Here is a 16,115-nt window from a genome sequence, read left to right as displayed (position 1 = left end):
AATATGAAAATATATGAAATTTAAGTATTTTAACACGATATAAGTGTAAAAGAATCCCACCTCAGACCTATCACCTGACCTTATCCCTCCAAAACCCTACTTGCTTTCTCTAATATAAAATAAAACCAATATTGAAATGTTAATTTTAATGATTAGAATTCAATCTCTCACTTAACAGAAAATATATATATATATATATATATATCCTATGTCATTACTCATTAATGGGCCCAAATAATCCCAACATAGCCCAATATTTGCTTTAAACAGTCAGAGATTTATCACTTTTATGGGCTTACTAATCGGCCCATATCCAATCCTATTTTCTAAGCCCATAAAAAATCAATGTCAAATCGGTAATTTTCACTTAATCTACAAGACTACAAAACCACCCCATCTTCTTCTACTCCACTTGGGAAAGGTAACCCTCAACTCTGCAGCTGCTGAAAAGGGTATGTAATTTGTTTAAATTTAGAAAATTGATTGTCTTTTAATTCATTGATTTGGGTACCTAAAATTTTTCTGAAATCTTTTGCATTTTAAATTTTCTTCCCAGGTTATTGAAGTAAGAATTTTAGCAATGTCTCCAGCAAAAGGTAAGGGTTTTTTTTTTTGTGTTAAAGGATGGTGATTTTTGTTTATATGATGGCAAAGTTTGTTTCTTTGGCTGAAATTAAATATAGAAACGCAAAAAGCAATTTCCTTTAGACATTTTACTTTTTAATATAGATTTTTTGTGAGGAAATTAGGTAAGTTGGGTTGGCAATGCTGTGTATAAATGCTTTTGAAGGTGGTAAATAAAGAAAAAGGGTTGTTTTGAAATCTGTTGTGGATGCAAAACTTTCTTTCCTTTGTGTGTTTTTGGTTGGTAATTTGGGGTCAGTTGGGATATGGCATAGGATTGAGAATGTTGATTCAAGGTGATGTTTAGTATTGGGAGGTGGCTGTTTCCGTTGGATGAAAGTGCAATTCTTGTATTGAATTGAGTGTTCATGTTCTCTTTGCTGCTTGAAGTTATGAATCAGATGATGAAAGTCTGTAGCTTGTTCTTCTTCTTATCTCGTTCTGATTGTTTAATTTGCTAAAAAGTGTCAGCATAGTAGACGGGAACCTGCATTTGGAATTGTTAGCCTATTTTGTCTTCTTACATTCATTAGCTTGGGAAGAATATGTTAAGATTATTGTGGGTTAAACTGTATCCAATCTGTCTCATGTAATTAGATGGCCACTGATTTGTAGGCTAAGTTCTTGTAATATAACTTGTATATAAATGTCAATTGTAGTTAGAGAGTTTGATTGTTCAAACAATTGTTTTGGATTACACTGTCATTATTGTGGTACTTTCTAGATTTAAAAGTTTTTATTCACCTTTTGCAGTTGACAGCAAGAAAAAAGCTGATCCAAAGGTTCAAGCAGTGAAGGCTGCTAAGGCTGTGAAATCTGGAGCTAAATATAAGAAGGCTAAGAAGATCAGGACAAAAGTTACATTTCATCGGCCAAAAACTTTAAAGAAAGAACAGAACCCTAAATATCCTCGCATTAGTGCGCCACAAGAAATAAGTTGGATCAGTATCAAATCCTTAAGTATCCACTAACTACGGAGTCTGCAATGAAGAAAATTGATGACAACAACACTTTGGTTTTCATTGTTGACATCCGTGCTGACAAGAAGAAAATTAAGGATGCAGTGAAGAAGATGTATGACATTCAGACAAAGAAAGTGAATACATTGATCAGGTAAATTCCATTATGTTAGACATGTGAGTTTGCTGGTTTACCTATAAAATTATTAATTGGGATATAATTACAAAGAGAAGCGCATTCTTAATTGTTGTTCATATTGGGTGGTCACCTATAAAATTTTCAATTCTAAGTTCTAAATATATGGTTTGAGGAAGAGCACATTCTTAATTGTGTTTCAGATTAGAGTAGAAGTATAATATTCTTATAGTATTCATTAAATAGAAGAATTGAGGAGTATTGCAATCTCGTGACACATTTAAAACTTTTCAACTTAGAACCTGGATCGAAATCTGATGCATCAAGTTTAACATACACCTTGGATTTAGTCATTAAATGGTCCCTTCTAGCTTCTTAGCTTCGTGTGCATGGTTGTCATATCTACATGGTGGTTCAAACTCATATGTCCATTGTTCTGCAAAGCTGAACATTTACATAATTGTTAGGAATCCTGAATTAACTCATATATTCTTATGCAGGCCTGATGGAACTAAGAAGGCATATGTTAGGTTGACCCCAGATTATGATGCCTTGGATGTGGCAAACAAGATTGGAATTATCTAAGATATATAGTGTGTCAAACCATGTGTTTCATACTTTCAACAGTTTTGCTAGGAGTGATTCATTATGTTATGACTTTGTTCTCATTTTGGCATCATATGTATCAGGAATTATGTTTCCTAATTAAATTATGGTTGGTCGTACAAGCAGTATCGGCATGCTTAGGGATATATAAACTTGTAACCATATAATTCTATCCGTCTATTTTTCCTGATGGTTTCATCCATGAATCACAAATATTAAAATATTATCTTACCTTGCACAAGTACATTTTTTAGTCTATTGAGCCCATGTTTCTCTTCGCTGAAAGAGTTGGATTTAAATGCTCATCCTGAATGAGGTTGAGAGACTAAATTAAATCTAGACATCCATTTTACTTTTTTTTTTTGAAAAGAAATAAACAGATACAATATATTAAGAGAACAATGATGGAACCAACACCAATAGCAACAGTAGCACTAATAACGGACGGTGCTATGGTTACCATTGCAGCCCCATGGCAAAACTACATCAACAAATAGAGTGGGAACAGAAAGGACGTGATACTTTTAGCAACAACTCCAAAAAGGGCCATTGTTATGATCCAACCCATGAGAAAAGCTATCCCATTTGGAATATAGAACCAAAGAAAATTAAATGGGTTGATCAGTGATTTCCCCTCATGATCTTTATCCGAACCAACTGCATCATCACCCTGTGAAACACCGCCTGGAGGGCTGAGAATGGCTTGGTATGTCATTGTTAGGACCAGTGCAAATACCACTCGCAATGCGTTTGTCGTTTCAGGTGTCATCTCCCTAATATTATCTGTCAATTTTGTTTCCAAGGTTGAGAGCTTCGTAAACCTCGAAGGAGCATGGTTCAAAATCTTTTATATCAGTAGAAGAATATTTACTGTTGTATCAAAACTTTTAAGATTGTCATATTAGATAATATTTATTCAAAAAAATTGAAATTTCATCAAATTAATTATAATTTTACATCTAAAATAAAAATTACCATAAATTATAATTTAACTAAATTTAAAAATAATTTTATGGTATTCATTGACAAAATTCAATCGATAAATCTTTATATAATTATGTATTTAGTATTTTAATCATTTTGAATTTTAACTTTTTATAATTTTGAGTTTGATTTTAGATTTAAGATTAGAAACCAATTAAATTAAATCAAGTTTTATTATCTACTTCTATTCATAATGTATTCAATTACTTATTTATTCACTTGAGCGAATTTGATTTAATAATTTATGTATATTTCTCTTTGTTTAAAAAGCTACATTCTAATCGTCCAAAATTTCAATAAAAAAGAAGTATACTCAATTACTTATAATTGTAATTTCATTTTAAAAATACTTTTAAAATTCATTAACTAATTCAACTACAAAGATAATAAAAATAAAATTTAAAGATTAAGGGAAAAAGGTTTAAATAAAAAACTTTTAAATTATTAAGGAAGATAAATAACTAATATTGAAATTTAATTGGATTATTAGTTATATTCATTCATCTTGGGTTTTAAATAACTACTAGGTAGTTAACTTTTTAAAATCAATTGCAATCGAGTCAAATTAAATCATTTTATGATTATGTGTATTATATTATTTTTAATTAAATTAAAATTTAAAATAAGTAAAAAATTTATTTATGCTCAATTTGAGTTTTGAATTGTTTTAAATTTGAATTGATTAATCCATGTTATTTTAGCTATATTTTTATGACATTGATAATAAATTTCAAAATAGAATGAGAATACAACAAAATGAAATTTTAAGTGCAAAAGTGATGTAGATGCTAATAATAATTTTAAAAGAAAATCCTTATACCCAAGTTTTGCAAAAATTAAGAGATATTTCTTTTTTGAGTATTTTGAAATTCGTATTATATAAATGTTAATCTAAATTAATGAGTTTATAATCGTTCATTTATTAATTAAATTACTACTATATAGGTTGAGAGAAATAATTCAAATATTTTATTTGAAAGAGATTATATCATAATTCAAACATGTTCATGAAGATAATATAAAGTTAAACATTATTTGAATTGTTATGACCTTTCATAATACTTTTTACTTTTTACAAATGAAGAAGTTGATTGCCATCAAAATATAAAAAAAAAAAAAAATTAGTAATGGTAATAAGAATGAAGCAACAATTAAAAATATATTATCTTTTTGTTTAATTGAAGTTTTTTTTTATGGAGAAAGCGAATGTGATTATTGTGAATTTAATATTTTTTAGAATTGTTATTTGTTTAATTTTTTATAAATTTTATTTAGTAAATTTATTCTCATTACTTTTTATTATATTTATATTAAAAAATTTTAACCAAAATTGTATACTTAAAATTATAAATATAAAGCAAATTTTGTTTCTTCTATTAGTGACAAAACACTTCAAAATTTTCAATTGTATTACGCTAAGAGATATGAAAATATATACACTTATATTTCAATCAAATTATCAATAAAATTTATCTTAATATGTACTATTTTATCATGAACTTAAAAAATTGTAGCATATCTTTAAAATATTGACTTAATATATTGTATGTATTTATTGAATTTAGTTTTAGTATTTGCATTAGTATAAAAAGTTATGATTTTAACTTAATATTACATGTTAAACTATGGATAGTAAATAGAGCATTTGCTCGTGCATTTCAAGACATTTAAACTTGAATTTTTTTCTTATTTCTTTTTTCACCTTACAAATTACATCATCTAGCATACATTATGGTTTTTTTTTTTTTTTTTGGATATACATAAATCAATAACAATATATTAATAGATAATTGATAACTTAGTAATTAATCGTTGAAAATTTAAACGTAATTAGTACAATTTAATAGTAATTATAGATAACTTATTAGTAAATTAATAATAACTAAATAGTAAATGAATAATAATTTAGTAATAAATAATTGATAATCTTTTTATAAATCAATAATAAAATAATAATATATGCATAATACCTAAATGGTAAATCAATTATAATATAGTTGTTAATGCATAATGATATAATATTAAATCAGAAATAACTTAACCAAAAATAAGTAATAACTTAGTAGTTAATTATTGATAACGTAGTATATAAATTAATAATAACTTAATAATAAATTAGTAATAATTTAATAGTAAATCAGTTTCAGTTTAATAGTAATTAATTGATAGTTAGTAATTCATAAATAATTTAACAATAAATCAATGATAAATTGTAGTAAATAATTGATAATATAATAGTTAATCAGTGATAATTTGATAATAAATTATGCATAATTTAATATAAATATGTAATAACTTAAGTAAATAAAAAATAATCTAGTAGTAAATCGATGATAATTTTGTAGTAAATAATTAAAAATTAAGTAGTAAATTAATGATAGCACAATAGTAAATAAATAAAAAATATAATAGTAAATAATTAATAATTTAATAGTAAATTAATAACTTAACAGTAAATTACTAATAATATAATAGTAAATTACTAATAACTTAGTTATTAATTAGTATAATTTAGTAGTAAATTAGATAATGATTAATAAATATTTAATGAATCCTTAATAAATTAGTAGTAAATCAATTATAACTTTATAATGATTATCAGTAACTTAGTGATAAATCACCAATAATTTAATAGAAATTATTTATAACTTAATGATAAATCATTCATAACTTAATGGTAAATTATTTTTAAATTAAAAGTAAATAATTCATTATCTAATAGTAACTCATTAATAACTTCATAGTAAATAATTGTAACTTAATTATCAATTATTGATAACTTTTTATACTTGAAGTTTTCAAGGATTAAACTTTGAATACTAGTAGAAATGAAGTCAATACTTTCATTTTCAGGACTATGATAAACTTATAAGTTTACCATAGACCTATTTAATAAAAAAATTAGTGAAAAAATTCAAAATTTAAATAAAATAATAACGTTATAATATAAAAATAAAATTATGTCATATATTATTAATGAACTTTTTAAATTCCAAGTTTCATAGTTGTTAATGTATAACAATATATTAGTAAATCAATGATAGGTTAATAAAAAAATAAGCAATAACTTAGTAGTTAATAATTGATAACTTAATAATAAATCAATGATAACTTAATGATAAATTAGTTTCAGTTTAGTAGTAATTAGTTGATAAATTTAGTACTAATTTATAAATAATTTAGTAATAAATCAATAATAATTTAATAGTTAATTATTGAAAACTTAAAATTAAATCAATATAACTTAATAATAGTTAATCATCAATAACTTAATAGTTAAATAACTTAATAATAAATTATGGATAATTTAATATATATTAGTGATAACTTGATAATGAATTATGATTAATTTAGTATAAATCTATAATAATTTTGTAATAAATAATCGAAAACTTAGATGTATCAAATCAGTAATAATATAATAGTAAATGCATAATAATATAATATTAAATCATTGATGATTTAAATGTAAATTTTTATAGCTTAATTGTAAATTACTAATAATTTAGTTGTAAATTAGTGATAATTTAGTAGTAAATTAGTTAATCATTAATAATTTTATAGTAAATCATCGATAAATTTATAATAAATTAGTTATAATTTTATAACAAATCATCAGTAACTTAGTAGTAACTCATCAATAATTTAGTTATAAATAATTTATAACTTAGTAGTAAATCATTCATAAATTAGTAATAAATCAATACTAATTTAGTAGTAAATCGTTGATAATTTAGAAGTATATCATTGATAATTTAGTGGTAAATCGTTAATAACATAATAATAAATTAATGATAACTTAATTGTTAATGATAACTTAATTATCAATCATTGATATATTTTTTTTATACTTAAAGTTGTTAAGAATTGAACCTTGATTATTAGTAGAATCGAAACTAAAAATTTTATCCTGAGATATTAGGATAAATCTATCACAAATCTATTTAATAAAAAAATTTGGTGAAAAAATTCTAAATTTGAATGAAACTATAGTATTATTATATAAAAATAAAATTATCTTATACTAGAATTAAACTTCTTCTTTCTTATGGGAACTTATTGTTAAATAATGATGACACAAATTTTATCAATGATTACTAAAAGTATATTATAAGTTACCAGAAGGTTAATTATTAAAATTATATCAAAAGGTTAACAAAATTTTATCAATGATTTTCAAAATCATATCATAAATTACCAAACTAATATTAAAAGTTTTCAAAATTGTATAAAAAATTATCAAGATTAAAATTATATAAAGAGTTATCAAATCTTACTTATATTATAGCAAAATCAAAATTAAATTATTAGTATTTATTATTATTATCATAGTATAAAAATTTATTTATCAAAATAAATTTTTAGAGTTAAAGAATTACACTTGCATCACACACGTGTCAAATAAATAAATATATATAGCTTTATATGAAGTTGAGAGACTAAATTAAATCTAGACATATCCATTTTACATTAATTTTTTGAAAATAAATACACAATTAAAATATCAACAATGATGGAAGCAGCACCAATAGCAACAATACCAGTAGTAATGGACGATGCTATGATTACTATTGCGGCCCTCAGCAAAAACACATCAACAAGTAGAGTGGGGACAGAAAGGACATGATACTATTAGCAACAACTCCAAAAAGGATCATTGTTATGATCCAAGCCATAAGAAAAGCTATCCCATTTGGAATATAGAACCAAAGAAAATTAAATGGGTTGATCACTGATTTCCCCTCATGATCTTTATCCGAACCAGCTGCATCACCTAGCGAAACACCATCCGGAGGGCTGAGAATAGCTCGGTATGTCATTGTTAGAACCAGTACAAATACCACTAGCAACGCATTGGTCGTTTCAGGTGTCATCTCCCTAATATTATCTGTCAATTTTCTTTCCATGGTTGAGGGCTTTGAAAACCTCGAAGGAGCACAGTTCAGAATCTTCAGACTCTCCCTGTTGTCAACTAGAGTTTGTCCTTGTAATGAGGCTCCCAAAGCTGTCAAACCTCTCTGATTAATCTTGTTACTATTAACTTCCTTCCATTTTATCAACAGTTTGATCATCTGCTTAATATAAAAAATCCACAATTTATTGACAAAATATAATACAATGCTTCATTTAATGAAGGATGAGATAAATAACCTGAATGATTTATGTAGTTACCTTTAAAAATGTATTTGGTATGCGTGATCAGCGTAAAAAGTCACAATAATTTAAATTCAGCAACTACTATCATTTTGTTTAGTAGCAATTTAAAAATCTTATGTGACAATAATTTTAAATCATTGAAATAATATTGTATTATGAGTGATCAAGGATGGAAAAGCTTTATTATTGTGAAAAAGTAATTTTCAATATTATTTTTGATTAATTTATCCTAATGAAAAATTTAGTAACATTGTCATGAGAAACAAGTCATTAAAAATTTTCAAAAAATGACTTTTCTGATCACTTATTTAAAAAAAAAAAAAAGAGTTTTTTGGTATAATTGAATAAATGTTTATTGATTAAAAATATATAATGAATTTATTAAATAATTTTTTAGAAATTATTTTAATCAAAATTGATTTATATTTTTTAGTTTTCTATAAAATAATATTTAACTATCTTATAAATTGTTGAGTCAATAAATATTTAATTTTTGCTTTTTTTACAAGGTTATTTTGAATATTTTATGCTCTGATTTATTTTTTTTTCTATAATATCAAATACAATGATTTAAGAATAATAATGATTTATAATATTACACCAAAAATGGTAATATAAGATAATTGATAATCAAATTACCTTAATGATCTTATCATTGATTAGATCACCATGGTGATCTTAAAATTGATACCAAACACTACATAAGAGGAGGCTTCCAACAGGTTTAGAATTCGAGTTCCAGTACCTATAGCCTTTTCTTTTATCTGCATAATGTGGCCTCCTATGAAAAATAAAAAATAAAAAAAGTAAGAATGTGATAAATGGTGCCTGGGGTTGGTTGTCTGATGCAGCTATGTGCAGTATAGTGTTTCCATCCTTGTCCTGTAAGTTCAGGATTCTTCTTCTCTGAAACTGAATGTCTTCGTGGGTCCTCTGAATCCATTGCAGTATGGCTTCGAAGGCTTCTAATCTATTGTTTTTTGCAGCAATACGCAGAGCAGTCTCGTTTCGAATAGTCAAATCTATGATACAATAGGGGCAATGATCCAGAAATTGAGACAGAAGAGGAACATTTCCTTCCCTGGCTACATAATGAAGAGCAGTGTAACCCTCCTTCACTTCGACACGAACAAGATCTTTACCAATCGATTGGAGATCAACCACCATCTCAATTTGCTCATTTTGCAAGGCAAGGTGAATGGGGCTAAACCCCCTTCCATTCAACTTCCCAGCGAATGATGGCTTCAAGTTCATCATCTCCATTGCAAAATCAGTGTGACCTGCAGCGGCAGCTACATATAATGGAGTATCAACAAACTCCATCTGATCTATATGCTTCAAAACATCAGCGTTATCCTGAATTAATGTATACGAGGCATCAATATTTCCCGATTGAGCTACCATCCTCAACCCTTCATCCATAGTAAAGATCCAATAATATATAATCATATAGACAAATAATGGAAAGAGTTTAGTCTACTTATCTCAGTTATGGAGTAGACAGACAAAACGAAGTAAATATGGAGTTTGGTTTCATTTACACATAATTTCTGTGGTTGAGGGAGAACAATATTACATCCACTCAATCAGAGTTGCCTTATCTGTCGTGTATGCCCACAGTAAGCAGCCATTTTCAAAGTTGTTTTGCGCTTTGACTCATTCCATTTATTGGGTTTATTACACTACCAAAAATCATCCGTTTTTATGCTTCCGGAGCCTTGGAGAATGTCCTGATCTCATTTGATCCCGCAAGAAGTGAGGTCAGTCTGGTTTATTATTCGAGTCAAGACATAATTAAGGTTTTTTAAATTAATTTGTAACATCAAATCTTCTATCTTACAATTGAAAATTAACTACAGAAACTCTTGCGGCTGCAGCCTGATTGGCATACGAATGGACTAGGATTTAAAAATTTTAAGTGGATTTGAATCATGAAAAGCAACCAATAAAAGCAAAATATATTGAATTTTCCGATTAAGTAAAATTAATTTGGAGACAAAAGTTAGAGTTGAAAATGATGGATGCATTGAAATTTCCTCCACTTGCTTTGATTAAATCACTGAATGACTTGTATATAAAGAATTAAGGTAAAAGAGGAGGAAAATTCTTTTTTTTATTTATTTATTTATTATTAAGATTTGAACTTTGGTAATTGAAATTAAATGTTCAGTATTTTATCGAAAGGCAGACAGTCATTATGTCTTAAAAGGTCTTAACCTCCCAAAGTTTTGATAACCCTATATATATATATATATATATATATATATAAATTTGTCCCTTCTAAATTAAAGTTGAAAAATTATTAATTTTATTTATTTGTTGGTTTTATAATTTACTTTTATTCATTGTAATTTAAGAGGATTAATAAAATCATATTGCCATTTTTTAATTTATTATACACACCAATTATTACTTATAAATCTTTAAAATCAACATATTTGTTGCAAATTATAAATCACAAGTATGTGAATTTAAGAAAAATCAAATTACTTTTTTTATTTTCTTAACAAGACTTCAAATTTTCAATTATCAAATGCATTTTTTCTTTCTTTTTTTAATAATTTACTACAATATCTTAACTCCATATAATTTTTCATTCTTAATTTTACTCTAGATCTTTTTTCATGTTATACTCCAATATTTTTTCAAAAACAAAAAAGGTTTAAACCATTTTGTAGTAGATTTGATTAAACTCTGAATTTCAAAATTTTAACTTCGTTCTTTTAAAAATTCTATTTATTTTTTTATTTCTATAAAAAGATATTATTTAACGATTGATTTATTAATATTTTTTATTTTAATTTTTTATAAAAAAATAAGTGTGTATATATATATATATATACTTATATCACAAAACCAAATGCTTGCTATTTTTTTCATACTTTCTTAGGAAATTTTTTATATTTTTAAAGTTTTGCTGAAGGGAAATTCTACAAGTTCTCATTCCAGTTTACCTTAACTTTTCATTTTTTTCTTTCTTCAGATTTCCTATCTGTCAAAATTTTTCAAAAATGACTCAAAATTATGTCATTTTTTGAGCAATTAATATTTTATTATTTCTTTTATATTTGGTATTAATATTTTTTTTTTACTTTTTGATATTAAAAGTTAGGTGGAGAATAAATTCTTTAATACTAAAGTAACTAACCATAAGAGAGATTTATGTCATTAACTTTATAATAATACACATATGGTTATTTGAAAAAAAAAAAAAAAAACCTCCTCAATCGAAAACAAAAATAACAAAAAGAACAGCAAGAATTGGGTGGGGAATTTTTTTTTTTTTTCCTTTTTGAAAGCACCAAATAAACCCAAAGTTGCGCTCAAAAGAACCCACTCCTACAACATCCAAGCCCACAATTAAAATCCAAACAAAATCACAGAAAATAAAAACGAAAGGAGACAGAGGGATGGAGATCAACATTGTCCTGATTCATTTTTAACATTGCCTTCATTCTAGCACTGATTTGTTGATTTCTCCAGAACTTCTGTTAACTTTCCTTATTTTTAGCAGCCAATAGAGATGAGCCCCAAATAACCAACATCCAGAGGCAGCAGCAATCGCCAAAGTGAGCCAAATGAAATAAGTAAACTTGGGAGTTGGGGTAATGACGAGAGTCGACATGACATAGCAAATGACTATTGGCACCAGGGGAAAAAGAACCACTTCACCATTTGGACCAATTATAAGGAATAGAACCGTCAGGAAAAGTGTGGTGAGAAATGCTGCAGTGTTTGGAATATAAAACCAAAGAAAACTATTTGTATCCATGATTGATCTCCCTGCTTCACTCGGAACCTCAGTGGAACCTGCCTCAGCTTGTCGAACACCACCTGGCGGGTTGAAAATGGCTTGGTAGGTTGCTGTTATTACTAAACCGGCTAGGACCAGGAAAGCATTGCGTGTGTCACTTGGTATATTGAGTCTGGCCCGGGTTACAGTTATCATTAATCTTTCAGAAAATTCAACCTTTGATCTCAAGAGCTCAGCCAAGGGTCTAGATTTGGAAATTGAGTAAGCATTTAAACCTCCAGCCTGGGATAGAATGTCCTCGGCCTCCCTGTTACCAAAATGCCTTCGGCGTTGTAAAATATCCAAAGCCGTCAAGCCACTCAAATTGATTATGTTCTTTCGAACCCCACATTCCAACAATAGTCTTATCATCTACTCAACATATTCATATAGGAAACAGAAAAAAAAAAAAATTGCCTCCATTAATTGACAAATAAATTAAACCTAATGCAAGAAAATTCTATAATTAGTTGGTATACGTATAGCAGTAAATTTTATCATCAGAATGTGACTTGTCACATAGTTTTAAGTTCATTCACGACTTAAGAAATTGATTTCTTTCATCTAAAACATTTTGAATTTGTTTCAAGTTCATCCGTCAATTTACCATTAAGATTTGGACAAAATTTGTCATGTGTATGTCCGGTAGAGCGCCACATGGCAAATTTCGTTTATATTCTATTCAAATTCTGACATAACATTAATGGATGGAAAGATTGGAACAAATTCAAAAGGTTGAAAATGAAAATATTAAGTTTTTTAGATCATAGATGAAAATGAAACATTATGAACGATCAAGGACTATATATAATGATGCAATTTACTGGTTAATATAGTTAATTAGAGAAGATATTTGAGATCATGCCTCAACTTGATTTTCGGTGTTGGATGCAACTACGTGCAATACTGTGTTGCCTTCCTTGTCTTTCCAGTTCATGACTTCTAGTTCCCAGAAGCCACCATCTTTGTTATGAGTCCTTCGTAGCCAACGAGCCAAGAGTTCAAGAGCTTCAAGCTTGGTTTTTTCTGCTGCAATATGCAAAGCAGTCTGACCTCCAACAGTTACATCAATGATGCATTGAGGGCAAGCCGCAAGGAACTTAGCCAAAAGATCGGCGTCTCCTTGTTCAGCTGCGTAATGCAGAAGGGTTACACCTTTTTTCCCCTTGACTCGAATCAGCTCTTTGTTGATTTTCAGAAGCTCAAAAAGCAACTGATTTCGGTCATTCTGCAAAGCAAGGTGCATTGGAGTAAAACCATCAGGATTCAGCTTTGTGGCAAATGATGGCTTTAAGTTCATCATTTCCACTGCAAAATCAACTTGCCCTGCAGCTGCAGCTGTGTGCAGAGGAGTATCAAAGAAAGGAACCTCATCGATGCGCTCCAAAAGGTGTGGATCTTCCCGAAACAGCTCGTACAGATTGTCGATATTTCCTGATTGCGCAGCTTCCCTCAATTTCCCATCCATGGCAGGAAAAATCTGCTGGAGCAGCGTTTTCCATGCATTGATAAATAAACTACTAATAGTGTTTGTCTTCTTCACTTTTTTGGGCAACAAGCTTGGAATCTAGACATTCTCAGCCACGGTCTTTTAGCCCCACAAAATTGATATCAAGGATAAACTTTTGAATGATTGGTTCCTTTAAAATATTTCTTTTTAGCTTTTAGATTCATTTCCTGCTTTTTCTTTTTCATTTTAAAAAATCGAGAAAGGGTTAAAATTGCTGGAATTTTAATTTCAGACTTATTAATATCGCATCTAGCTGCATGAACCACTAATATATATAAGCTACAGATGCAAACATTTTCTTTTGATAAAAATAGAAAGATTTTGTATAATAATGAATATATACCACAAAATAAATTTTCATTAATGCAATTTTCACCATTATATTTTCAATTCAATGATATTTGGCCTATTCATGTTTCATTGATGCAGACCAAGATGCTAAGCGTATGTGCAAAGAAAAAACAGAGCATGTAGGGACATGTCTGTTTAACATTCTTTATTGGAGAGATTCTAAAGCATGGCTAAAGAAAAAGATTGTACAATCTGCATAAATTCTTTGTTTACCATAACTTTTGCACTTTTATTTTATTGTGTTTTGTACTTCATTCCATTGAACCAGATAGATCTTATCAATACAAATCATAACTAAATATAGAAACCCAACATAAAGTAGTTTGAGTTCAACAAGAAAGTAGTTCATAAATATTCCTCGATACTGAACCCTGTTGATTAACAAATGCACGTATGCTAAATGAGAAAAAGTTCCGGTTCCGATTACTGCTGGCCCTTTATTGTGTAATGCTTGTTCAATTGATCTTTCTTCATTAGTGGCATTAATAGTTTTGGTTGGGTTCAAGCTAACATTTGAGGTAGAGGAACTAGTGTTATCCCCTTGCCAAACACCTCCAGGTGGACTCAATGAATCTTGGTAGATGCCTGTTATAATTAGTATGTAGATTTGTCGATTTTAAAAACGACACGGTAAATAACTTCAAAACGACACAAAAGTAAGACTATTTAAAATTTTAATAAAAATAAAAAATAAATATATTTTTTATTTAACGTAACGATACAAATTATGATATAATAATTTTTTATTTTATATATATTAAATATAAAATAAATAAATATAAATATATAAATTATCAGATCTAATGTTACGTTGTGGATTGGCATACTCTTCCTTATATCGAGCTAAATATATAGTTAATTTTATAAACAATGACTTCTTTGATCTATAATACTCGCGTTAGATGAAAAGCAAAAACATAATCTCTGTTGTTAATAAAAGAAAATTTATTTTGTCCAATAAAATTTTTAAACTTCATAAATGAGATTATAAGTAAAATATTACTATATAATTTAGTATTATGAAATTACACTAATAATATATTAAATATTAATTCTTAAAAAAATATCACTATGGTTAATAATTTACTTATATGTTAATAAAAAATTACTATATTTTATAAATTGCTGTGTTTAAATAATATTAAAATTATTAAATTTTGTAACTATTATTATATGTTATTTTGGAGCTTCAACAAAAGAATATTTAATTTTTATTAATAATATATATAATAATTTTTAATTTTAAAAAATAAATAATTATTAATTAAAAAAATAATTTTAAATTACGAATAATAGTATAACCACAATAATAATATGATCATCTTTATATTAAGTCAAAATACTCCGACATAATAATACTACTCAAAACCCATAAACAATGTTAGATGCTTCCTCTCGTGGGCTAAAATATACAAACAAACTAAAGCATTATTGGTGATAAAGATCACACATACAAAACAAATCAAGCCAAAAGTATACATAGTCAAAAGTCATCTAAAACATTGTCGGTGTGTTTGATATATACAATTATAATAAGATAAAATAAAATAATATTATAAATTAAATTAAATTAAAAAAACTAAATCATTTTACATCAAAAAATAATTAATTTATTTTATAATTATATTTTTTATATAAATTAAATATAATATAAAATAATTAATATTTTATTTTACTTATCATCTTATACACTACTCATGATCTATATATATTAGAGATGAACCAGCAATTTAAAGCTAGTGCTTCGTATTAATGTGGTTGTGCTTGCGAATGCGTACTCTGTCACCAAATTCTTTCATGCACTCCCTGTACACCTTCTTACTCCTAACTTTACTCTTGACAATGAAAATCCCAATAATTATTGTGATTACTACGAAGCAGCAAAATACACCAAATGAAAGCGACAACCCCATCGATGCCACGAAGAAGATAAACACAAGCAACAGTAAAACATTAAGCAGCTGACCGTATGGAACCCAAGGGAGGATAAACAGT

General features: G+C 27.2%; 3 protein-coding genes across 3 annotated transcripts; 1 reads left to right on the top strand and 2 right to left on the bottom strand.

Annotated features, from left to right (window-relative positions):
- Positions 1-395: 395 nt before the first annotated feature.
- On the top strand, positions 396-2,551 carry LOC111309817 (large ribosomal subunit protein uL23y). Its single transcript, XM_089748341.1, has 4 exons — positions 396-452; positions 557-596; positions 1,378-1,737; positions 2,220-2,551. The coding sequence occupies exons 3-4, from the start codon at positions 1,610-1,612 to the stop codon at positions 2,302-2,304; spliced, it is 213 nt and encodes a 70-aa protein (XP_089604467.1). The 5' UTR covers positions 396-452; positions 557-596; positions 1,378-1,609; the 3' UTR covers positions 2,305-2,551.
- Positions 2,552-9,034: 6,483 nt separating this feature from the next.
- LOC111309515 (ankyrin repeat-containing protein BDA1-like) lies at positions 9,035-10,036 on the bottom strand. The gene has a single exon (XM_089748340.1). The coding sequence runs from the start codon at positions 9,913-9,915 to the stop codon at positions 9,145-9,147; it is 771 nt and encodes a 256-aa protein (XP_089604466.1). The 5' UTR covers positions 9,916-10,036; the 3' UTR covers positions 9,035-9,144.
- A 1,881-nt stretch (positions 10,037-11,917) lies between these two features.
- LOC149513323 (ankyrin repeat-containing protein BDA1-like) lies at positions 11,918-13,727 on the bottom strand. The gene is made up of 2 exons (XM_089748637.1): positions 13,125-13,727; positions 11,918-12,631 (listed from the first exon to the last, which is right to left on the bottom strand). Exons 1-2 carry the CDS (start codon positions 13,725-13,727, stop codon positions 11,918-11,920), a joined length of 1,317 nt encoding a protein of 438 aa, XP_089604763.1.
- Between the last annotated feature and the right edge of the window lie 2,388 nt (positions 13,728-16,115).

The sequence above is a fragment of the Durio zibethinus genome, chromosome 19 (genome assembly GCF_047325235.1).
Source record: "Durio zibethinus cultivar Kanyao isolate XHJ-2024 chromosome 19, ASM4732523v1, whole genome shotgun sequence".
Lineage (NCBI taxonomy): Eukaryota > Viridiplantae > Streptophyta > Magnoliopsida > Malvales > Malvaceae > Durio > Durio zibethinus.
This window is presented reverse-complemented; position numbering and strand designations above follow the sequence as displayed.